The 24,632-nt window shown below is 43.0% G+C and overlaps 1 protein-coding gene across 3 annotated transcripts in view; it reads left to right on the forward strand.

Annotated features, from left to right (window-relative positions):
• Window positions 1-16,934, forward strand: part of Slc18b1 (solute carrier family 18 member B1) — a 28,528-nt gene extending 11,594 nt beyond the window's left edge. For all 3 annotated transcript variants that reach the window (XM_063233465.1, XM_063233466.1, XM_063233467.1), the window contains 8 exons: window positions 3,594-3,730; window positions 6,356-6,457; window positions 8,013-8,104; window positions 9,180-9,275; window positions 10,146-10,220; window positions 15,717-15,810; window positions 15,918-15,964; window positions 16,178-16,934. In XM_063233465.1, the coding sequence (XP_063089535.1) occupies window positions 3,594-3,730; window positions 6,356-6,457; window positions 8,013-8,104; window positions 9,180-9,275; window positions 10,146-10,220; window positions 15,717-15,810; window positions 15,918-15,964; window positions 16,178-16,244 (710 nt within the window). In that variant the 3' untranslated portion in view covers window positions 16,245-16,934. The remainder of the gene's footprint in view (window positions 1-3,593; window positions 3,731-6,355; window positions 6,458-8,012; window positions 8,105-9,179; window positions 9,276-10,145; window positions 10,221-15,716; window positions 15,811-15,917; window positions 15,965-16,177) is intronic.
• The last annotated feature ends 7,698 nt before the right edge of the window (window positions 16,935-24,632 follow it).

Here is a 24,632-nt window from a genome sequence, read left to right on the forward strand (position 1 = left end):
GGTGTTCTGAAGGAGAACTGATCAGGGCCCGCAGGCCGCTGCTGTTTCCCTAGGAGCCTGGGAGATAAGAGCGCGAGGCCGTTCTCCCCTTGCGGCTCTTGCAGCTGTCTGCGTGGCTCATGCGCAGGTCCGGGTCAGGTGGCAGTGGGGCTTAACCTGTTGTTAAAGTTGATGCCTCAGGAGCCCATCTCCCCTGAGACAAACACGTGGACATCACTGCCAGCTAGTGCGCGAGGGAATTTTAAAAACTAAGTTCATTGGTAGAATTTAGATATGCCTAGTGGTCGCATTCATCATAGGGAATTTGCATCTGTACGTGTCACGCCTTCCTGCACAAGGGACTTGATGGCAGTTAGCACGCTCGCCAGGCAGAACACAAGGTGGCCAGTACTAAAGGTCACTTGTAGCTCCTTCTGTCCTGATGAAATTTCCCAGTCAGACGTTCATTATAAAGTTTGTCCAGTAGCGTGGCGCGCCTTGACACCTGCGCAGTCTCTAGCCTCACAGAACTGCAGAGTAGCAACCTGAGAGGTGGAGAAAGCGGCTGGACCGCAGAGCACGGGAGGCGGTACCTCTCGCGGCCAAGGGGCGGCGCTCGTTTTTCACAGCGCAGTGGCGCTTGGTTGCGTTAAAACATCCCGGGTTGTGCGCAGGTTTGTTGGATTCTGCGCTGATTGCTATGAAATAGACACCTGGTGAGATACCAAGGCTGCAGGAGCAAAACCTGCTAACTCTTTATCACACCTAGTGGTGGAAAAGGACTGCTGAGATAAATGCTCTTGTCCGAGCGGGGTACAGGTATCTGGAACTTGGTGATGGGGTGCAGAGGGACTTGGAGCCCTTCATCCTGGGTGGAGCCCTGCACGTTTCCACTCTGCCGTCCCAGTAATCACTCTGGGACTGTGTCGGGGTCCCCTGCTCCACTGTGGGCCGTGTGTCCCAAGCCTTCCTGGGATGCCAAACCGTGCCACATGTACTGTGCTTTTTCCTAGCTACGCCCTTGCTGAAGTTTAATTCATAGATTAGACACTGTCAGCGATGAAGAAAAGCAACTGACAATCAACGGAGCAGTTGTAACTGCGCTAGAATAAGTTACTTCGCAGTTTATGGATGTTGTAATTTCTGGAATTTTCCGTTTAATATTTCCAGACCAGAGTTGACCTCTGGAAATTGAAGTCTTAGATAGCAAAACTACAGATTGGGGTGTCTCAGTGTGAGTGTGTATGTAATTACTTAAAAACTGGTAGGAAAGTCAACATAAATGTGCTTTCCACAGAAAATTGCTAATACGTGTTGTATTGCATGTGTGATTGAAGGCTTGCACCAAGTACCAAGATACACACATTTATCAAGACGTGTTGGGCCCTGTAAATATATAGTGTTCAAGTGTCAAGTTAAAAAAAAAATCTTGAAATATGGGACAGGTGAACTTTATCCTGAAGGCCGTTAGGTGCTGTTTTTAGATTCAAGCGGAGGCTACCTGAGGTGGACTCCCTCCACCCCAACCCCCCTGCAAAAACACGTTTGCATCACCTCTCCTGGGAGATTTTCCTAAAGCTCCGTGATGGGTGGAAGAGACCCTTAGGAAGCAAGGTCACTCCTAAAGACGCCATGTCTTCATCTCGAACACTAGCTTCAGAGCAAGTGTTTCCAAAGAAGGTGCCAGGGCCCCACAGCAGGAACAGATCAGAATTTGGGGAAACCCTGGGCATACCCAAACAGCCTTGCAACACTGCCCGGGTGATTCTGCCCGGGTTCATTATTTGGTCTTCATTAGCTTGACTATGTGTGCCTAGATTTTTGTAGACCTGTTTAAAGGGTACCATTTATGCAATAATCATCTGTTATCGCGTAGCACTTGACAATACAGTATTGTTGATTTGTGCAATCAGTGTAGCCAATTGAAATTGGAGTCTTTCGTAATTTATATTTTAAAGGTATGATTAACATCCTTCGCATAGAGCTCAGTGTTCACCGCAAACGGTCTCCCCGCTGGTAGTACCTCACTAGCCCACACGGTGGTGCTCGTCCCCGCCCTAAAGCTGAGTCACGGCTGCTGTTTCTGAATTTGAGCGCTGAATTCTCTCAGCAGGAGACAGTGAGATTCCGTTTTGCGCTGCAGATGCTGACAAGGAAGAGACTATCACCAGGATTTAACTTTATTTGTTGTATCCTAAAGACGTCCTTTAGTGTGGCTGCAGACAGCTGAACAGCACCACGGCTTTTTTGCACTCTGCCCGACACTTGTTATTTAATAAGCATCGGATAATGCTCCGTGCTGGGTGCTGGGGGAGAAGTGAGGGTAGGAAGCCTTGACCGTAAAGAACTTCCTGGTGCAACCCCACTGTCATTTCTGCACCCACACTCTCACCAGCCACCAGGCCACAGGGCCGTCTCTAACCCCCAGGTCTGGCTGTCATTGCCTGCTCCAGATCCCTGTCGCGAACTCTTCAGTGTGAGCCCCACCTGTCTTGGTGTCTGTCACCCGAGAGCTTCCCTGATCTACCTGGATCATTCTTCCTTCTCTGGTTGCTTATTACAGGCTCAGTGTTTAGGCTGCGGCCCAGGTTCCAGTACTGTGACAGTCTTTTTTTATGTCCCCTCCCTGGGGGTTTAACGCAGTGGCCTCTGGTGCCCCGTAGATACCACTCTGGCCCTGTCCTTTTCACTGATTGTTGTGGCTTCTCTGCAAGCACAGGGTGGCATTTGTCCTGGTTTCTTTTTTGTTGTCGTTTCTTAAATTCAGTAAACTCGGCATTTTGCATAGTGCTTGACTCAGCCAAGTTATTGTTCAACAAATTAAAGCCATCAAGTAAAAACAAAAAGCTGTCAAACAACCATAAATGATACGGAGGGAAAAGCTATTGCAGTGTCGAAGTGTTATGAAGTGAAGATTAGAAATACAGTAAAAAAAGAAACAGGTACAATCTGGGGGTGGACTAGGGCCAGATGCAGAACGGAGACTGGAAAACTGGCAGGCAGCCTGGACAGGGGTCCTGCGGCTGTGGGGGCCTGGACTTGGAACAGTGGGGATCTGGGTGGACGGCTGTGCTGGGAGATGACAGGAGGAAAGGGGAACCCACCTGACCTGAACGCTGAAAGTGATTTACGTAGCACTCATAACACTTTATTCGGTGTTTGCTTTGCCACTGGATAAAGATTCATTCTTTTTTTAAAAAAATATTAAGGGCACGTTCCTACTTCAGCGCCCACCACACATCATTCCTTGGTAAAGCATTAGCCACGCTTTTTCCCCCGTACCAAATCAAACTTCAGGTCCCCTGTCCCATCTAAAAGAAGCTTTATAACCTAAAGTCTGCGGCCGCTTCTACTCCCACTTACATTCTAGTTGATTCTTTTTGGATTTGTGAAATTTTTAAAGTGAAGTTGAGCATGGCTTCCAGATTCAAATAACTTATATACAAATGTAAATCATATACAATTTTAGGCAAATTCAGAAGTTAATTTTATTACTAAAGTTTATCTTACCAGTTTTAGTTTTCAAAATAAGTGTAAAAAGATAAAGTGAAAAGTTGTTAATTCCTATGATTTCCTTCTTTCATTTTTTTTTTCTTCCATGTTTACCCCCAAAGACTCTGATCCAAGTGAACACTCATTCTGGAAACTTGTCACCTTACCCAAGGTTGGCCTTGTAGCCTTCGTCCTCATCTCTCTGAGCTCATGCTTTGGCTTCCTTGACCCTATTCTGTCTCTTTTTGTCTTGGGCAAGGTAAGTGGTCAATCACTAAAGGGGTGTGCTTTGTAGCAGGGGAACCCAAGTGCTTGCTTTTAGTCCCTTCCTCAGAGAATGTGCTCTGAATGGCTGAGAGCAGGTGGTGGATTGGGAACTCCAAGGTACCTGTGTCTTCTCTTTACGATCCCCCTAAAAGCTAGGGATATTGCATTAGTGACTTTTTGTACCTGAGACAAAGTATCCAACCCCCACATCTTAGAGAGGAAAGGTTTGACTTTGCTCATGGTTTAGTGCACACTTAGCTTACTCGAAGGCGGAAACGTGGTGGGATGGTGTGGTAAAGCAGAGGTGCTAGATCATGCCAGCCGGGAAGCAGAGCAGGAAGGCAGTGCCGGAGGGAACAGGTTGAAGGCCCGGATGTAGATCCCCAAGGCCACACCTCTGCGACAGCCTGGCAGGTCTAGAAGTGTGTTGTGCCAATAGCCTGGATGGATCCCAAAGCCAATCAAGTTGAAACTCCTCCCTAACAATACAGACATGATTCTGTGAGTTAAGGATCTGCTTCAGTAAGAAAGAATCCTTTCACTAGTGGCCAACACACTGGTGTCCTTTCCAAGGCTTTGCTCATGTCGGTGTAGCTCAGGCTTGGGTGCCATTCATGCCATGTAACAAGGATAGTTTTCCTCTGCTTGTTAGAGGTTCTCTATTCAGGGTTCTTAACTAGCTTAGTGTGAGGTGTCTATCACGTCTTGTAGACTCCCCGTGGGAACACCTTGCCCTTTCTAGGCTGTTTGATCCAATCTGATGACTATGAACTGTGTTAATCAGGGGTGGGAGAAAGAAACCAGAAGAATCTCTTCTGGTACTGAAAAACAAATATTGAATTCCAAAAGTTTGGTCATAGTCCTTTGCTTGTAGATATTTTTGAAAAACAGAATGATGTAATGGTTTTTCTTTCCAAAGTATAAAGATAAAGAATATAAAGAGCAAAATAAAAGAAGACAGGAAACAGAAAATAACCTTTTGCAAATGGGAATGGAACCTAGCTAGGGAGGGAGGAGAGGGGAAGCAGGAGAAGAAAAAGGGAAGTGACAAGGAGTAAGATGTGATATATATACGTGTGTCTCCAGCTCCCAGCGTCAGTGGATTATCTATCACAGACATGTACTAGTAAAGAAATCGATAAAAATAAATCTGGCTATTAAATGACAAAACAAGCATGATGCAACAAAATTTATGGTGGGTAATTACACTGGCAAGGTAATGTGTCCATTCAGGTAAAGATAGATAAAAGTTGAGACATTAATATTAAAATAGCATAATTGCAATAAAAACAAATATCTATGATCATTTCACATGGTCTCATCATTTACCTATCATAAGGATTAGAGTTAATCTTTCTTGTAATTGTACACTACCTCCTGAAATTACTAAATTTTGATTATTGCACACATCACCATGTGGACTATAATTTTAATACCTGACTTAAATTTTAAAGAATTATTAAGCTTACCAGCAACTGTGCATGAGGTAACTCGGCAAACAAAAGATTTTATGCTTCTGATAACACAATGCTCTCAATGCTTGAACAATATGCCTTTCGAGGCATTTTTGTGAGTTCTTTGAGGCGTCGTATCTATGTTGAAAAAAATCTGTAGCTCACCTCTGAGCGTATTTATGTATTTATGTAAAAAAAATTTTTTTTTCTCAAGAAAATATAGGTCATTCAAACAGGAAGGGAGAGGTGGGAAGGTTCCCTGAGCCAATGTTAGGTGGGAGAGGCCCGGGGAAGGGGCTGGAGACCTCTAACCCCCTTGGGAGTCTGCGGTGCCTCTGGACTGTCCCAGCTTGGGGGTGTTGCTGTCCTCCCTGCCCCCGTTAGCCAACTTCAATTTAACAGCTCTGGAGATATTTAGTTCCCTGGTTTTCTATCAATATTTTGTATCTGGGTACCCTTCTGATTTCTTGTGTAGGTTTCTTGGTGATTCGCTGTAAAGTCACCAGTTGAGTGTTAGGATAATGTGGTCCCCCTTTATCTCTCCAGTGGTGAGATGAGAAGAAAACATTTCTGCCTACTCTCTTGGGCCACTGTCTTTACAGGGCGGATTTCCTAGCATGAGTTAGCATTTGTCATACAAATGATGAAAATGTGTGGATTGATTCACAAATGAATCTCCTGGCTTAATTATGATACTTAGGCTCATCTTTTGGATCTGTGGTGTCCCCTGTGAGCTTCTTAGAAATGCAAATCCTCAGCCCTCATTCCTGGGCTTCTGAATCACAAAACCTAGGAGGAAACCCAACAATCTCCTTTATTTTATTTTTTTTATCAACTCTTTAGAAAATTCTTATGCACAAAAAAATATGAAACACTGGTTTACGTATAAGCATGCTGTAATTCGTAAATCTAAATTATATGTTTGATATCAAATGCTACAAAATAAAACATCTAGATCTTTTCACCTTTGCTTAGGATTTTTCTCTCCTAGAACAAAAGAAACCCATTTACTAAAATAAGACCCAAATCGAGACAAATACTGAGTGTTTAATAATACTGAGTGTATAATAATAAATCTAAAGAAGTGATGGGTGGAAAAGATGTAGATTTTATTTTTAAAAGTAACTTGACCGTGTGAGTTTAATAGAGAAATTATTTTCCAGTTTAATTTGCCAGCTGGATACGTGGGCCTGGTCTTCTTAGGCCTGGCGCTGTCCTACACCGTGTCCTCGCCACTCTTTGGACTACTGAGTGACAAAATGCCGGTAAGGACACTTGATCCTTCCTTCTATGGGGTTAGGCCAGTGACTTCTGGACTGGTTCTCTAGCACTCTTAGGGTCCCTTGGTCACCGACAAAGACAGTTCGGCTGAAGGGGAGGTTCTAGCATCTTCCAGCCTCAGCATCACGCCAAGCAGGAGCTTGCTAATGGAGGTCTTAAGTTAAACTGTGAAAATAATTGGATTGAACTTAATAATTAGGTTAAAGCGTGGAGATTATTGTGGCACTGTGACAAGTGAGACATTGGCTTTCGAGGAGATCATTTATTCTGGGAGTGGGAAGTGTGGTGAGGTAAATGTGGATGGAACATTCCAGCTCCATTTTATGAGGAAATTCCTTCCGTTTTCCCTCAGTGAGGTATAATCCCTTCAGTGTGGACAAGTGGTGTACAGAACTACTGCTGCCAGCCAGGTCTCAAATTTCTGAAGCTTCTTGGCTTTCAGGCTAAGTTCTGCAGTTTTTCTTTCTATTAGACAAAATCACATATTTATCAAAAAATAGCTCTGTGGCTGGGGATCACTTCCTACCCCATGTGCCAGAAAGCCAGTGGCTTGTGCAGTGCCGGAGCTGGGGTTTTGTTTTTTGTTTTTTTTTGTCTTTTTCATTTTTATAGATACTAGGGATCAAACTCACGACCGCACACTTGCAAGGCAGGCGTTTATGCTGCTGAGCTAAATCCCCAGTCCCTGGAGCTGTGTTTTTAAGCTGTACTTTTATATAACCGAACAGCTGTTGCCACCCTGTAACTGTTAGCCTGACTCATAGATCATAAGGTATATTTTATTGACTGCTGTCTTGGGCTGTTCAAATTCCATAACAAACTATCATAGGTAGTAATAGAAAGTTACTTGTCATGGTTCTGAAGCATTGGAGGCTCAAGATCAGGCTCATTTCCTGATTATTATTATTACTATTGTTGTTTTTGTTTTTTGAGACAGTGTCTCATGTAGTCTAAGTTGGTTTGGACTCACTACATAGCCCAAGCGGACCTCAAACTTGCTGCAAGCCGCCTGCCTCAGCCTCCTGAGTGCTGGGATCACAGGTGTGCACCTCCACGCCCTTTCCCCTATAACTCACAGGGAAAAAGGGACAAGGAGGCCCTCTGGGGGCTCCCATTCATGAGGGCCCCCTTGCAGTACCATCACATGGGGTGTTAGGGTGTGACACATCTGTCACCAGAATGCATAGGCATTCGGCACTTTTTTGGAACATAGTTTCTCTAGGTATCGTTAAGTGTTTTGTGAGTTCCTTAGGAGACTGTTTTTAGTTGTTCCCCACTCAGAATACTTCGTCATGTACAAAACTCTGCAGTACATTTCCTAAGGAGTCCTTGCCCTGGCCCATTCCCTGTCTCGTGGTAGATTGTCCTTGCTTTTGAGTCCATTGTCCACTTATTTTCTCTTAAATGTAGAATTTCATTTTCTTGAATGTACTTTGATTTTTGGATGTTGTGACATGCGTGCTTTAATGGCTTTTTATATTGTTTGATCAAGGAAGCTTCTTACCTCTGAGAGTGTCCTGGACTTTTTCCCTTTCCTAGCATCTAAGGAAGTGGCTTCTGGTTTTTGGCAACTTAATCACCGCTGTGTGTTTCCTGCTCTTAGGACCTGCCCCGGTCCTGCACATTAAAAGGTAAGTTTTTCCTTCTATAGTTTGGTCAAATAGCAAGAGGAATTAGTCTTAAATTTTTTTGTTATGATGCTGCCATGCCTCAGCATTTTAAACTTTAATACGTAACTGAATAAGTGCTTTGATTTAAGCCTATTTTGAATTATTAGACTATCATTGGCTCAAGCAAATAGGAATGCAGAAAATCTTCAGCATGAGGAAAATATTTGTTCTGTCTTTGGGTTTCTAGCGCATATTTATTTATTCCCATTTTTAAAACGCCATGTGTTGCTACCCACCTTTGATTGATAGTTCTTAGAATATAGTTTTGGTTTTTTCTACTGTTCCTCCTTGATTTGGAGATGGGAACCAAATTGCTTTTGTTTCTTGTCATCCTTAGCAGATAGTAGCTGCTTCAAAAGCTTGTTTGACATAGTTTATTTGCTAAAATAAAATGAATTTCCTAAGCCTTTTTGCATACTTCTAGGATGAAATATGATACGAAAAAGATTTGTCTTTCAGTCTTGAGTTTGAATTTGACTTTGCCACTTACAATTATTGAGGAAATAATTGTGCAAAATTGTGCAAATTCCTTATCTGCTAAGAGAGCCTTAGTTTCCTTAGGGATACCCTGAGCTATCATGAAGATTAAGTGAGATTGTCTATATTCCACACCTGGCATAATGCTCCACCTGGTACAGGTGCTAGCTTTGCCTCTATGTTGTTCCTCCCCTTCTTTGGCATTGTTCAGTTCATTGAATTTAAAGCCCAGGACTGAGAGAACCATATTAGTATTGATATTTCAGCCAGTTTTAAAAGGTTTTTTTGTGATGAGAAAGACTGGCTGCAAATGTGTGATCTGTGTGGCCAAAGAGACTGTCAGGATGTGTGTGATCTGTGATGCTATGGGATGCATGAGCTGGGTTCCCCCACTCCCCATAAGGACAGGGAGCTCAAGGGTGATCTCCTTGACTAGCATGGGCCAGCCGAGGAGGAGACATAACCCATGAAACCAACTTTGCTGGGCCCCCGTCTTTCCTAGTGTGGTTTGTGCCTCTTAAATGCTAAAGGTTTTTTTTCTTCCAAAATTTTTTTGCAGTCAGCTGTGGCTGCTAGTGCTGATCTTAGTGGTCAATGGCATCTCGGCCGGGATGAGTATAATCCCCACCTTCCCAGAGGTTCTCAGCTGCGCATAGTAAGTGATGCTGTTTCTTGAAGTGCTGCACCTGAACAGCAGTGAACATCATGAGTTTTGTGAATTTTTCAATTTCTTAGGTGTTAAGAAATTTCCCCCAAACCATTGTGTTTAAAGAATGCAAATATTGCTGTGGAAATCATCCATGTAGTAATACAATCATGTAAATGTCAATATAGATTCATATTAATACACTAATGTCAAAATAAGTGGAAGACTGATGTTTTACTTGGTGTGTGCTTTGGCGTATATGTAGTTTTTGAAACCTGAAGCTAAGGGGGGAAATCCCTTGAGTTTGTCCCTCCTTCGTGGAGCAGATCCATGCAATGCCCCAGGGTGGCCAGGCCATTACTTGGCCATTATTCCCAGGGGCCAAGTCTCTGCCAGGTCAGCTCAGCTGTCCTTCTGGGAGTAAAAAGCCACCTCCGTGCCTTCTTGGAGCTGTCCACTGTCCTCGACATTGCGGTCTCAGTGTACGGGGTTAAGAATGATAACTTTACAGGCATTTAATATGAATGGATCATGACATTAATATATCTAATAGATTTCATAAAAAGTGTCTTTAGAAAAATTATTTTACAATTCATAAAGCAGTGCTTTGAACTAGGTTTGTTTCTTTGATTTTGCTTTTGGAGTCGTTTGTCTGTTTTTAGGGCTGGGGATCCAATCCCAGACCCTCTGCCCACTAAGCATGCCCTCTGCCATTGAGCTGTATCCCCGGGCCCTTAGGCACACTCTGCTTATTAAAAGTGGAGCGTCATACCACTGATTTTGTCCAGATTTTCTTTGTTTTTTTTAATCTGTCATACAGTTTTTTCATTCAGGCAGGACTCCCTTTACTAACAGACACTCTCATGTCTCTCTTTGCAGTGAAAACGGATTTGAAGAGGGACTAAGTACAATGGGGCTTGTGTCCGGTCTCACAAGTGCCATGTGGTCAGTTGGGTGAGTAGTCCCAGAGTGTCGTCCCTACCTGCAAGATGGGAGATACTGTCTGCATTTTACAGATGGTGGTGCCTACTAGGACACCGCAAATGGCCAATAAACACACGAAAAAATGTTCATCACCTCTGGCCATCAGAAAAATGGAAGTTAACGCCATGTTAAAATGCCACCTTACTCCAGAGAGAATGGCTGTCATCAAGAAATCATATAATAACACGTGAGAAATCATATAATAACACGTGCTGGTGTCTTAGGTACCGTCTTGTTACCAAGACACAGTACCCAACACCCACAGTTAGGAAAAGGAAGGTTTCCTTTCCTCACAGTTTGTAGAGGTTTCAGTCGGTTGCCGGCTGGCTCCAAGGCAGGGTGACATGGCAGGGAAGGTTGCTTATGGCATTGGCAGCAGCAGACAAAGAGAGAGAGAGGTCAAGGGGAAAGGAAGCACCCTCCAGGCCATGCCCCCACGAGCATCTGCTCCCACCAGGCTACCTTCACATTAGCTGTGGCCCCGTCGTCGGTGGGCTAATGCACTGCTGAGCATCCCTCCTGCCCCATCTGGGAGTGTCTGAGTCACCTGGGGAGGTTTCCTGAGATAAAGGAACCCGTCTACATTGCTGTAAACTAGTACAGCCACCATGGGAATCAGCATGGAGATTTTTCTTTTTTTTTTTTTTTTTTTTTTTTTAATTTTTATTTAAGGAGAAAAGAAAAGAAAGAAAAAAAAACAGTGAAGGGGTACAAGTTATACAGATTTACAGAAGAAAAAAATGCGCAGTAGGAAATCACTAGTTAATGGATTACATATTGCCATCTTAGAAATAATTGTTCCAGTCACAAAATTAAAGCTTGTAGAGTAGACATTCCAACAATGATACTGCAAACAGTTCTGTTCAATGATCCAATAAAACTCTGTGATATCATTTTCTATCTTATACATTTAAATATACATGCAGTTATATAGTTTAGAGCACTTTCTTTTCCTCTCTTTTGTACAGTGACTATTACACATTTTGGGTTTCATTGCTCCCACGGTTCGTATTGCTTTTTTGGAAGAGAGTAAAACCAAATGTGACATAACAGAACAGAATCGGTCAAGTCAAAAGGGTGGACATAATAGATAATATAAAAACATAATACAAGGTGATCAACAATGGTTACCATAATGCCTCCCGCTATTTCTAATAGAATTGCCTATATCATTAGTTGTAATACAATTGAACAAAACCGTAAAGAATAAAACCGACAAAACCAAAACATTGGAGATATTGTAGGTCTTCAAAAGTAGATAAAAGTCAACGAGAATGGGCGTTATAATGAATCTCATTATCTTCTCAGCTGATGCCTAAACTTTCGAACCTGATACTATCCAGCAAAACAGAATAGAGGAACCTCAGTCAAAAACAAGATGGTGAGAGTAATACAGGGCTTCGAATTGAGATAATAGAGAGTCAAAGTGGGTTACTATATTATATCCTGCTATATTTTTCCCTGTAATTAAATGGATAAAAATAAAAAAGTAAATAATGGAGTGGAGATTGAGAAAAAAGAGGGCATAACAGTGAAACAGGGCAGATCAAAACATAACCATTTAAGCAGAATAGTGTTTCACCACCAGATAATCCTGACCCAAAAATAGTTACCATATTGACTCCCTCCCTGAAGTCCTTGAGTACAACTTCATATACTGTAGCATTAAGTATATCAAAACAATGTAAAACCATTTAAGAGAATGACAGCATTATAGAGTATTTAGAATCGACTAACAGAAAATGAACAATGGTCTCTGTATAATCTCCTTGTCTTTAAAAGGTTTTTGCTTATACTATCGTACATAACAAAATCCAATAAGATACAACCTGTTTAGACCATTGGAGACAGAAAAACAAAAGCTAGATGAGACTTCAAAACAAGATGGTACTAAATCAGCATTACCTATTAAGATGTCATTTTCTCCAAAAAAAGCTGTTCCTATCATCCAATCTTCTCTGTCCCATTTCTGTTGAGCTCTTTTTCTGTCAGTAGCTGTCAGTTTGTCTTCTTCATTTTGTTCTCTGCTCCATTCGTTGTGGCCTCCCCGCCACTATTTCTGGGTTCTTTGTATTTTTCTTTTTTTAGAATAGCCTGCAATACTTTCTGTAGGGTTGAATTGGTGGTTGCAAATTCCCCCAGTTCCTCTTTATCCTGGAAGCACCTCGTTTTTCCATCAATTTCCAGGGACAGTTGTGCAGGATATCTCAATCTTGGCTGGAGATTATTATCTTTCAAAGCTTGGATTATTTCTCCCCATGCTCTTCGTGATTTGATGGTTTGTGAAGAGAAATCTGCTGTAATTCTGATGGGTGTTCCCTTGTAAGTGATCTGTTTCTTGTCTCTTACAGCTTTTAATATTCTGTTCTTGTATTGAATTTCTGGAATTTTTATTATTATATGCCTGGGTGTTTCTCTGTTAGGGTTGTAGGTAGCTGGGGTCCTGTATGCCTCATACATCTGAGTATCTTTACCTTTTGCTAAATTAGGAAAATTCTCCTGGATTATTTCTGTGAGTAGCTTTTGCAGTTCACTTGTTTGTGTCCCTACTTCTTCTTTTATGTTCTTAATCCTTAAGTTATGGCTCCTCTTATCATCTTCTTGTCTTTGGATTATTGCTGTTTGTTTCTTTGTTATTTTTAAGAAGTTTTTCATTTCATTCTCCCATGTTTCAAGTCTGCCCTCCAGTTCAGATAGTCTGTCCTTAGTTTCTTTCAAGCTGTTATGCCAGTCTTGGATAGACTTCTTAATTTCTTGATAGTCCCTTTGAACCTGCTTCACACACTCAATGCTTTCTCTGTTTTCTCCATCAAGCAATTCTCCCCTCTTTTTCTGTTCTTCCATTCCACCATCTGCTTTTTCCTGGGTGGTGCTTAGCATTTCTCTAACTATTCTGCATACTTCTAGCTTCAGGTCATTGATAACTTCATTCCTGAATTGGTCTATGAGGCTGTCTATATGGCGCTTAATGTATATTGGTGCGGTGTCCACTATTGCCTGATTCTCAAGATTGGGGGCCGAGGAGCCTTTTTTGTTGCTTCCCTTCCCCATATTTTCTGTTCCTTATAAAATGCAAGCTTACATGGGAGGCCCGGCTTCCCTGCCTGTCAGCCACAGCCTGATCAAATTGCGCTGGCTAGTTGTTCCCGCCCACCGCTGCGCCCCAGGGAGTTGCGGAGGAGGCAGCCTACGCGGGAGTCGGTCGCTCCTCCGGGCCACCGTCAGGCTCTGGGATCTGGGTTAGGCCAGCCTAGGGAGTCCGCCCGCAGCGTCACCCAGGCCAGGCACTTTTCACCAATCCCGTCCGAGAGGGGAATGTGTGGCTGGAGTTGCCACCGCGCCCTGCTCTTACAGGACTGCCCGAGCCCAGAAAAACCTCCGCTGGAGTCAAACTGTGGTAGGGGGTAGTTTCTCTCTCACCTCGCCACCAGTCAGTTTTCCTCCTTGTCCGTCCTGTTTCCGACTCCGTTCGCAGACTCCCGTTCCCAGAGCTCTGCGCGTCTCTCCTTGCCGAGCCGCTGTGGAGGCAGCCAGCTGCCGGGCGGCGGGAAACCCAAATCGCGGTTTCCAATGGCGCGGGGTCGAGCCTCTACACCGAGTCTTTTCTGTTCCTATTTTAGCGCCAGGACTGTATCCTAAGTTGGATTCTCTCAGCCCAGTTCGTTCCTGAGTCAGCAGAGCATATCTCTACTGGTTCGTATCTCCTTAGTCCGCATCATTCCTGGCCTCTGAGCCGAGCCTTTCAGAGACCCTTCAGTAGTTGCTGTTGTCTGTCCGCCATGTTCTCCCAGAGCCCCAAAATCAAATTTCTGCCAGGCATGGTGGCATACACCTCGACTCTTAGCCTGTCGAGGACGGTAACCGGAACCCGGCGTCTGTTCCTGTTGCTTCTGCGCCCCCCCGACCGATGGCTGGGCACGAGCTGCAAAATCCTGCAGTCTTCCCGCGTGTCAGCATGGAGATTTTTCAAAAAGTTAAAGATAGCTATTCCATTCAACCCAGCTGTTCCCCTTTTAGGTATCTTCCTGAAAGAATTCAAGTCAGTATAGTACATGGAGGCACATGTGTTACAGCCGCGCAGGCCATAATAGCTACATTTTGAAAGCAGCCTAGAGTTCTGTCAACAGATGAAAGCATAAGGCAAATGTGGTACTTAGAGTACTACTCTGCCATAAAGAAGGGTAAGCTTGAGTCATTGGTAAGAGGATGGAGGCCTCTTGAGACCATAATGTTAAGTGGAGTAAGTCAGACAGAACCTTCTGTATCACATGGTATCTGCTTGCTGAACACAAAATGTAAATACAGAGCAAAATAAAAGATGGATAACAAGAACTAGGTAGATAGATCTTTCTCTTGGGGAAGGAAATCAAGGGGTGAAGGGAGGAAGGAGAGAGGGTAATGGACTGGAAAAAAATTAAGGTATTTCGTATACATAAATCAACTCCCCACCAAGAACACAGTCTTTATTTATTGGAACATGGACTAACAAAAAATAAGCAAAGCAAAAAAAAAAAAAAAAAAAAAAGTTATATAAGATTCCCAAATAGGCCAGAGTGAGAATTTTAACTCACACCTTCTGACTGCAAGATGTGCTTACAGGGCTGGGGATTTAGCTCAGCGGCATAAGTGCCTGCCTTGCAAGCAGGCAGTCGTGAGTTCGATCCCTGGCACCAATAAAAAGTGTAAAAGACAAAAAAAAAAAAAAAAAAAAAAAAAAAGATGTGGTCACAGCAGCCAGTTTGGTACCTAAGCACACTGGGGGTAGTGGTGCATCCCTGCGATCCCAGCACTTGGGAGGCAGAGGGAGGAGGATTGCTGCAAGTTCGAGGCCTCAAAAAACTAAAAACAAACAAGCACAAAACATAGAAAGAAACAAAAAGCAAAATGGTTTCATACACATAGTCTTACGTACATTTAAAAAAGTACGCTTCAGATTTCGAATTTCTTCATGTATTCATTCATCTTTACCTTCCACTATATCAAGAGCATAAACATATGTGAGCAGTGTTGTATGGAGAATTCATATGTATTCGGTTGAGCTGTATTGTATGTGGATATTGAGAATGTTACACTACATAGTTTTGAACATTTGTCACTTTTTATTTCTCTGTAAGCCACCAACTTTTCAGACGCAGTTCTTGGGAATTGTTTAAAAGTTTTAAACATCACCATTATCAAATAGACATGGTTTTCTTTCTATTGCTTCTTATTTTTATTTATTTTTTGCAGCATTAGGGATTGAGCCCAGGTCCTCGTGCATGGTAGGCAAGCACTCTATCACTGAGTGACACCCTCAGTCCTAGGACTGTTTTCTTCTAACTATCGCTGTGCCTGGGAATTAACTTTTAATTCAGGATTTGTAACAACAATTTAAGGAAGACCTGTGAGTGTGGGATTGTGGGACTGTGATTCAGTAACTATTCTTTCTGCTCTTTAATAGCCACTTACTTTTCTCTCCTCTGCTAGTGCTTTTATCGGACCAATGCTGGGTGGATTTCTGTACGAGAAACTTGGTTTTGAGTGGGCGGCAGCAATCCAAGGCTTGTGGCCACTGATTAGTGTGAGTAACATACCGATTTTTTTTCTCATTTTCCTTACATTTCTTAATGTAAGGAGTAACTTAACTGGGAGGATTTACACTAACCAGTATCTTTCACTGCATTAAAGGGATTAGCGATGGGCTTGTTCTACCTCCTGGAAGACTCCAGAAAAAGGTATGTTCAATTTTTGGGTTGAACTATCTCCCTTTCAAGGTTATCTTCAGAAAATGGAAAGAAATAGTATTTTGTATCTATTGTCTCATTTAGCAGAGTGCTGGGCCCAGGAGGCTCCCTACTTGGCAGACACTTTTTTAAGAAGTTAACTTCTTGGCATGGGGTGGTTTTTAAGTACTAGAAATAATAAGATTCTCCCCCTCTCCTTTGTAGATCTAAACCTCCAAACACCATGGGCAGCGCGGAGGAACAAGCTGCCCTGTTGCCGGGTGAAGTTTAGCCTTGCGAGCTCTGACTGATCCAAGGCCAGGAGATGGATGCTTCTGGCTCTGTGCGTCACTGCTGGAAGCATTTCCTTGTGTTGCACACAGAACTCTGTGGACTTCACACTCTCATGCTGGAAGCATCAACATAATTTTGGATGCTCGTGTAGCAGACCTCACTTTTGCCCTGCAAAGCAGGGGTCCTGAACCAATCAACATTTAATATGGCAGAGAGAGTTGAAAAGCAGTAAAAGTTTGTGGGTGTTTTGTTTTGTTTTGTTTTGGTTTGGTTTTGATTTTTGAGGCAGAGTCTTGCTTTGTAATTCAGGCTGGCCTTGAACTCACGGTGATTCTCCTGCCTCAGCCTCCCAAGTGCTACCACGCCTGGCAAAGTTTGTGTTTTTAAGTGACAAAACTTCTTGAAGATGTCGCTGACTGTTTCTAGGCTTCTTATTACCTCTGTTTACCGTTTATTGTAAGGTCACTGATTTCATGAATACACTTTTTATTAACAAGGGAAAAATAAATCGATGTGTTGTATACCAGCAACATAAAGATGACTCAAAGTCTGTAATTAAAATTTGCTTTGAGAGATATGCTTTCTCTTGTGGGCTGAGATTTCTGTCCTTGTTAAAGGCAGAATTCCTTCAGTTTTTCTAAAAAAATTTTTATGTGTGAAAATATGAGAAATAAAAATACAAGTACCATTTTTGTGGTATATTTTCAAAACATTGCTAAATTTCACATTGCTCATCCAGGCAGTTTTTGTAAGCTGTGGGTGGGGTGTGCGCTGCTTTTGCTCCTGCATTCTCTCCCTAGAGCGGCTCAGTGTCCGATCCTACCCCAGCTGCGAATGGGTGTTTTACGTGAGGGAAGGGCTGCTGCAGTTCCACGGACGTGCATGCAGCTGTTGGAAGTATCAGGAGGTCAGCTCTGACATCTCATTCTTGTGGTGCAATAGCCTATCTTGCCTTTTTATTTTCTAAGAATGCAAAGTTTTCTCTGTTCATTCAAAACTGCCTTTTGAATGTGTTTTGTGGGCTGATGCTGTGCTTGGGCTTGGGCTGTGATCGCAGTAAACATCATCTCTAGCCTCTGTAATTTATGCCAGTGGAAAGTACAAACAGAGATCTTGAATTATCTTAAAGTTCTGAGAAGAAAGCTTGGTGTGACAGAGAAGCTGGCTGGCGTTGATGAGGTGTGGGGTCTGCTGTAGGCCAAGGCTGTCTCTCCATGGCGGGGGACTTTTGGTCTGAGATCTAGAGAGTGAAACTGAGGTCACTGTTCATTCAAAGGAGAGAAGACTACAAAAATTATGCAAAAGGCTTGAAGTCAAAGATGAGACTGTTTCACTCACTGGAGTCCTGGAAACGGGAGGTCAGGGAAATGGGAAACAACCAGCCCCGTTTTTCTTTGTGTGTGGTTGAAACTAGGACCTTCACATTGAGCTACATCCCCAGCCCTTTTTATTTTATTTTTTTATTTTGGAACAGGTTGCCACTAGCTCATGAAATTTCCCAGGCTTGGTTCAAACTTAAGGTTTTCCTGCCTCAGCCTCATAGAATGCTGAGCTTGTAGGTGTGTACCTTCACATCTACCCAGTAACCAGCTTTTAAATGGGATGCTTGGTGCTGTGGATTTAGCTCAGTGACTTAAGCGCACGTGGCAGGAATGAGGTTGTGAGTTCGATCCTGGTACCAAAAGAAACAAAAGTGATGCCAGCGTGTATTTCACACGTTTGTGGCTGTTCATCGCATGTGGATAGGTAAGGGGACTGTGTAAGCCAGGATATGACAGAGGGAGAACTCTGGAAGATCTGAGAGAGAGCCATTAATGGTTGGGAGCAGAGAGGTGGCCACAGAGAGAGAGAGAGAGAGAGAGAGAGACAGAGAGAGAGAGAGAGAAAGAGAAGAATGTGTGGGGAAAGGGGCCAATGGGATCTCTGATGAGGAGAGAGAAGAGAGCCATCTAGGTTGGCTTGGTTTTGACTCGAGAGTACGGGGAGCTGGTGATGCCATGTAGCAAGATGGGGAAGCTTAGACAAACAGGACCTGGGAGTTACTGAAGATTCAGCAGTAACACCAATGGAAAAGCCACTGCTCTGTGCTCAGGTGGAACCCTTTACAGTAATCATCACCACTAACCAGGCTTCCTGAGGAGGCAGACCGTGTGTATGTACCTTACTTCTGATGGATAGTTCAGTTCCTGGATAAACGTGCCGAATGAATAGAGCGGTGGGCAGACCCAGAATGACCGATGCTTCTGTATTTGGAACACAGTGATCCTGAAGCTCCTACAACACAAAATGAAAATTGTCCATCACCAAGATCATACTTCCAACAGGAGCAGGTGTGAATTCACACTGAAGGGCTTCAGCCATACGCAGTGAGTTAGAATACGGTCATTTGGCGATGATGTGCAAGAATTGCTCGTAATCACTTGTGCTGTGAGGTATCCGAGTGTACTCTTGCATATATGAACATAGATGTAGGAAGTGTGCAGCTGAAGATCAGATGTGTATTGATCTCAAGTCCTGCTTCGTGTATCATGGTTAGGAACCCGTTCATTGGGTAAACAGGTCACTGACCTAGAAGAATCCAGATGTATTGGAAAATGCGACACAGTGAGAGTACACGAATTTAAGTAGGAGAATAAAAAGACTAAAAAGGAATCAAACACATACAAGTGAGAGAGATGTCAGAGAACCCTAATTGTTTTCAGAAGTTCAGGTTTTTCTGATTTCGCTGCACTGATTTGTTGGGAAAGAGACCAAAATGATCAGGGGAGTCAGGGACTACACTGGGAAACTTTTATAGCTTCATGTAGTGAGTGTCTATTGTTTCTGCCTTCCAGCCTTCCCTTTTCTTCTTTTTTGTCTTGTTTTTTGCTTTTTTTTTGAGACCAGCTCTTGTGATGTGATCCAGGTTGGGCTTAAACTTGATCCTTCTGCCTCAGCCTTTTCACGTGCTGGGATAGCAAGGTTGTGCCACTACACAGTCCTTTTCTTTCTTTCTTTCTTTCTTTCTTTCTTTCTTTCTTTCCTCCTCTCCCTCCTCCTCTCTTCTTCTTCTTCTTCTTTGTCTTTTTCAGATAGGGCAGTTCTGAGCTCACTTTGTAGCTGGTCTCAAACTTGCAAGGATGCTCCTGCCTCAGCCTCCTGAGTACTGAGATTACAGGTGTGCACCACTACACCAGGCTTCCCTTCTTTCTTAAAGGGAACTGATTGCTTGTATTTGTGTTTGTGTCATTCCTGTTGGCTCCATGGTTTCTGGAATATTGGCTGATCACAGTCCATACCCACCTGGCTCAGAGATTAATGCAAGGCTGAGCATGTGAGTGAAGCAAGGCCAGTGGGAATCCTTCTTAGGACTTTTGACCTGACAGTTTTCTCTCATCAGAGACAAAAGGAACAGTTACCCCTAGAGATCCCAGAAGTTGTCTTCCCTGCAAATTGGGAAAGACTCACTTCCAAAGATGACACCAAAAGGAGCCAAGCAGAGAGCTCTGAAAAGAGAGGAAGGGGCCACACTGCACTTAAAGAAAGCCTGCCTGGGGCTTAGAAATACCAAAGCCCTGTGCGGCTCCTTATGTAACAGTCACTGATTAATAAACGAAGACAGATTCCAAGTTATTTTATTGTTTTTGTGAAAATGTTTCTGACTCACAAAAAGCATATATAATTACATAACAATTGCCCATATACCCTTGGCCCAGCTTTTGCAAAAACAAATTAGGAAGAGAGTAAAAGCCTTTTGTGCTTTTCTTTCATTTCATTTTCCACCTTTCCTTGTCTCATTCGTTCTCCTGGTGAAAGTCACTGTCTTAGGATTTTCATAAATCATTCCACGAGTTCTTGATAGTTTCTTATGCCTATTATCTTGGTAGTTTTTTTTTTTTTTTTTTTCCTTTTATTTGACAGTACTGGGGATTGGATTGAACTCACAACCTTGTGCTTGCCTGGCAGGCACTTAGGCTGCTGAGCTAAACCCTCAGCTCTTGGTAGTTTCTTATCCTTAGCAATAGTGCATATCCCTTTTTAGTACAGTTATTGCATCTTTTGACATTTATATGTAATGTAATTTATATGTATTTTGCATATTTCATTTTACATCCAACACAGTGAATTTAATCTATGTGACTAAGTATTACATTATTTCATCCATCGTCACTGTGGGCACACTGCTCATTACGCTGTTGTCTCTCAGCTCCAAACCCAGCTTTCTGCCTTCTTTGGGTGCTTTCATGCCACCCGGAGAAATGAGTTTTTCCCTTGCCAGCTGGTTCATTGCATTCTGACATGAGGGGGTGCTAGTGGAGGACTCTTTCACTTGTCACTGTTCCCATCAGCAACTGTCACTGTATGTGGTGACAGTGCTTTCTTTAGTTTCCATTTTCCCTGCACTCTCAGTACTAGCGTGATTGCGGTTCTCCAAAGCTGCCAACCGCAGCCAGCGCCTGACTTGGCGCGTACTCGCTGCCAGCTGAGCTGCCTCGGTTCTGACTCCCAGCCTCTCGTTCATGGGGCGGGGGGCCCTGGCACCCTTTCCAACACCCCTTGTCCTTATTCACTTAAGAAAGTTGCTTCCTATAATTATCTCTGGATTATTCAATATTCCTCATTTGTTTATCACTTATCAAATACTTGTTTAGCCAAATCTGTATATTAAATTTCTTAGAATTTAAGATTCTGTTTTCCGGGTTGCATCCTGCCTGGAACGATGAGTAAAACTTTAGTCTTGGGGCTCAGAGAAGAGCATCCTCCCAATACAGTATTTTTTTGGCACACGAGAAATTTGACCTAAGGGAAATGAAAGGCCTTAAAAGCCTGTTCAGGATCACAGGCCTTCTGAGCCTGCGTGGATTGTTCCCATCCAAGGAGCCAGGGAGAGGCTCCTCCTGAAATTCCTTCATGTGTATAAGTCCAGACTACAAAAGGGAATTCTATTGTCTTTCACTCCTGTAGGGAGCTGTTGAGGCTGGAATTGACCACACCTGTGGGAGCTGGCCAGCTGGGTCCTGGGCCGCTTTAGTGAGCAGCAGGAACAAGTGACTCCTGGGCTCCGAAACGTCAGGCCTTTAGGTTACTATACATGCAGATTACTAGGCAACAGGGTGTCACGTGCCATTAAGTTGCTAAATGTATAAATAAACGCCTCTATACTCTCTGGAGAAAGAAGGCTCCACCGGACCCCAGCTTTTGTTCCCTATTTTTTTCATTGTCTCACAATCCTTACTCCCAGGAACCTCAAGAGCTGTGCCAGTTGTGGCACACACCCACCCTGAAATCTCATAATTATTAGCTCAGAAAAGAAAATGGAAGAATATTACCATGTCTGGCTGGACATTGATGATAACATCCATCCCTCAAACTCACTCAAATTCCAAGAACTGAGTTCCAGGGCACACCAATATTAAGAAGTCAGGAAGGATAAGAAATAGAGAAAAACAAAACTATGGAGATAAAACAAAGTAAACCAATACAAAAGTCCAAGTGAAGAATGAGGAAAATCTGATAACTGCAGCAAAGGAAATGCATCAAGAACAGGAGAGTGGCCGCTGTGTCAAACACTGCCAGGATGTCAGGTGACACAGAGCTAAGAACTGGTGATCAGCAAGGTGGAAATCAACAGTGACCTTGACAAAACAGTGAAGTCATCGGGTGAAACACTGTTGGGAGGAAGGAAACTGAGATGAGGGGTATGTATTACCCTGTGAAGCACTTTGTGATAAAGCAGAACTGTGAAATGGGACAGAAACCCATAGAGTTTTCTTTTAAAATAAGAGTATTAGCAGAATACTGTTTGGGAGAAACAGCATATTTGTATTCTCTCTACCATTTAATAGAGAAAGAAAAGTTAAAGGTAAGTAACAAAGGAGAAATTTGAGAGCAGTGTCCTGGAGTCTAGTCTGGAAAGAATGTGGATAGAGACAGGTGCAGGAGCTGTCCTTTATAACATGGGAATGAGGCAGCGCTTCTGGGTACAGACACTGGCCGGTGGCTGGAGCCTAGTGGGAGCTCATGGAAGGTCTCTCTGCCATTCGAAGGACAGGCCTGGATTTCAGCACAGATGCTTGAGCTAAAAATAGAGGCAGTCGTTACTAGTTTGTGCAAGGTAGTTGAAGATAGGAAGTAGAATTGGACCGGCTAATGGGAAAGAGAGTGTAGAAAAGGACTTGAGAGTACAATGACCAACAATGTGAGTGCTGGCCAGGGTGCATTAAAAGTTGACAGAAAGTAGGAGCCACAAGGACTTGAGAGCTACAAGAGCAGGATTTGCTAAAGAATCAATTCTAGCGTCAGAGCATTGTTGTTTCTGTTAGCTTTCTGTTACTATAACAAAGTGCCCAAGACAATAAACTTAAAGGGAGGAAAGGTTGATTTGAACTCAGTTTTGGTGGTTTCAGTCCATGTTTGTTGGCCTCATTGCTTTTGAGCCAGCAGTGAGTCAGCACATGATTGTGGAAGTACCTAGTAGAGCAAGCTTTTCACCTCATGGCAGCTGGGGAGCAAGAGAAGAACAGAAGGAGCTAAGATCTCAATATCCCCCCTCAGGAACATGGCCCTAGTGACCCAAGACCATCTATTATGTGCCATCTCTTCAGGGTTCCGCCACCTCCCAGGACTGCTCTTCTGGGGACCAAGTCTTTATATGTTGGCTTTTGCATAAAGACACCCAAGATCCACACTCTAGCATGGATCATGTTAAGGTATAGTAAGAAAAGTGGTCTTAGTAGAGGACAGGGAAGTCAAAATGGCACCACATGAAATGAGACCCTAATTGTCTGTCTTTACTAGATACACACCGGGAAAGCACCTTACTTAAAAAAGCAATGGTAAAGGGAACATAAATGGCTTATAGTCCTGGTAAGAAGTAGGGCAAAAATATGGAGATGAAAAGTTACGTATAATTATATCCACTTAGCGGCTGTACTTGGCAGTACTGTGGATCCTTGCACATGCTAGATAAGTGCTCTAAACCCCTCAGCAACATCCCTAACCCACAGTTAGAGGTTTACAAGAGCTGCACAGTGGCATGCATACATGCACGTTTGGACAGAAGAGATAAAATGAGAGCTTTGTCAGGTTATTGGATGCTATGTGATTGTTTTCTTTTTTCCTTTCTTTGATGCTGGAGATTGAATCTAGGGCTTTATGCATGCTAAGTACAAGCTCTACTACTGCGCTATGTCCTCTGCTTGTTCAATTTTGTGTAGTAAATGGGAAAAGCAAAGTGAGTTACTACGTTGTGTCTACTGAAGAACAACAGCATTAAAACATTCAGAAGTTTGACTGGGGGTGGGGAGTAAGGCATATGGACTGGGGTTAGAGCAGCCTGTGAACATAATTCCTGCTTATAGAGTCAGGATCCTGGTCACAGCAATGGGGACGAGACTTCACAATGAATATTAAAGATTTACTGAGGGGGCAGTGTACTATTAGAGTTTTGTTATAATGTCTCTCCTTCTCTTTTAAAAATGTCCTTACATACACACAGACACACACGTGTTTTTTGATGGTGTTGGGTATTGAACCTAACACTTCATGCTTAAAAAGCAGGCTCTTTACCACCGTGCCACAGCTCCATTCCTCCCTTAAAGGTATAAAAGAGGCATTATATTTATGTTCATAGAGCACGTCAAGCTCTAAATTTGCTAATTCCACAGTAATTCCAAGCTGTTATTCATAGTATATACAAAGTCTTGTTTCAAATAACCTGTATCTGCAATCCTGATTAATTATACATGTAGGAAGTGAAAGAGTAACTAATCACACTAACAAAATATTCATTTCAAGCTCCTAATGATTTTGACATAATAAAATGCTCATTTCCTGGAACGAGGGACTGACAGACTGAAGGGAAATTCCCACGTTTCACTTCGATGCTACTAAGAAAGTCAGGTGAACCGAGAAAGTTGGAAGGTCAAACTGAAATAGGAAGATAATTTTGTTCTTATCATAAAGCAATCCATATCCCTTATACAGTTTCCTTCTTTCCAGATAGCCTTTTCTGGAATGAATTTATGCCTTTTGGATGATATTTCAGAGACAAGGAGACAAGATACACTCTGAGGACCGTGGAAGAAGATACATACTTTCTGGAAAAGTTGGAATATGTATTAGAACCAAGGGAATAATCAAATGCAGCAGTGCATAACATCCTAGTACTCTGAGTACACGAAGCAGGACAGTTGCAAGTTGGAGTCCAGCCTGGACAACTCAGTGAGACCTTGTTTCAAATAAAGAATAGAAGAAGGCCTGGCTCACAGTTCAGTGTGAAGGCCCGTGGTTCCTAGTACTGTACATGAGGAACAGCAAGCCAGCAAGCAAACAAACAAACCCACAAATCTCCAAGACCTGTAAGGTTCCCTAGATCAGATGCAGATTTGAAAGAATCCCAAGAAAA

Source organism: Cavia porcellus, unplaced genomic scaffold, assembly GCF_034190915.1.
Source record: "Cavia porcellus strain 051 isolate PalLab524CR breed Dunkin Hartley unplaced genomic scaffold, mCavPor4.1 scaffold_22, whole genome shotgun sequence".
NCBI classification, from domain to species: domain Eukaryota; kingdom Metazoa; phylum Chordata; class Mammalia; order Rodentia; family Caviidae; genus Cavia; species Cavia porcellus.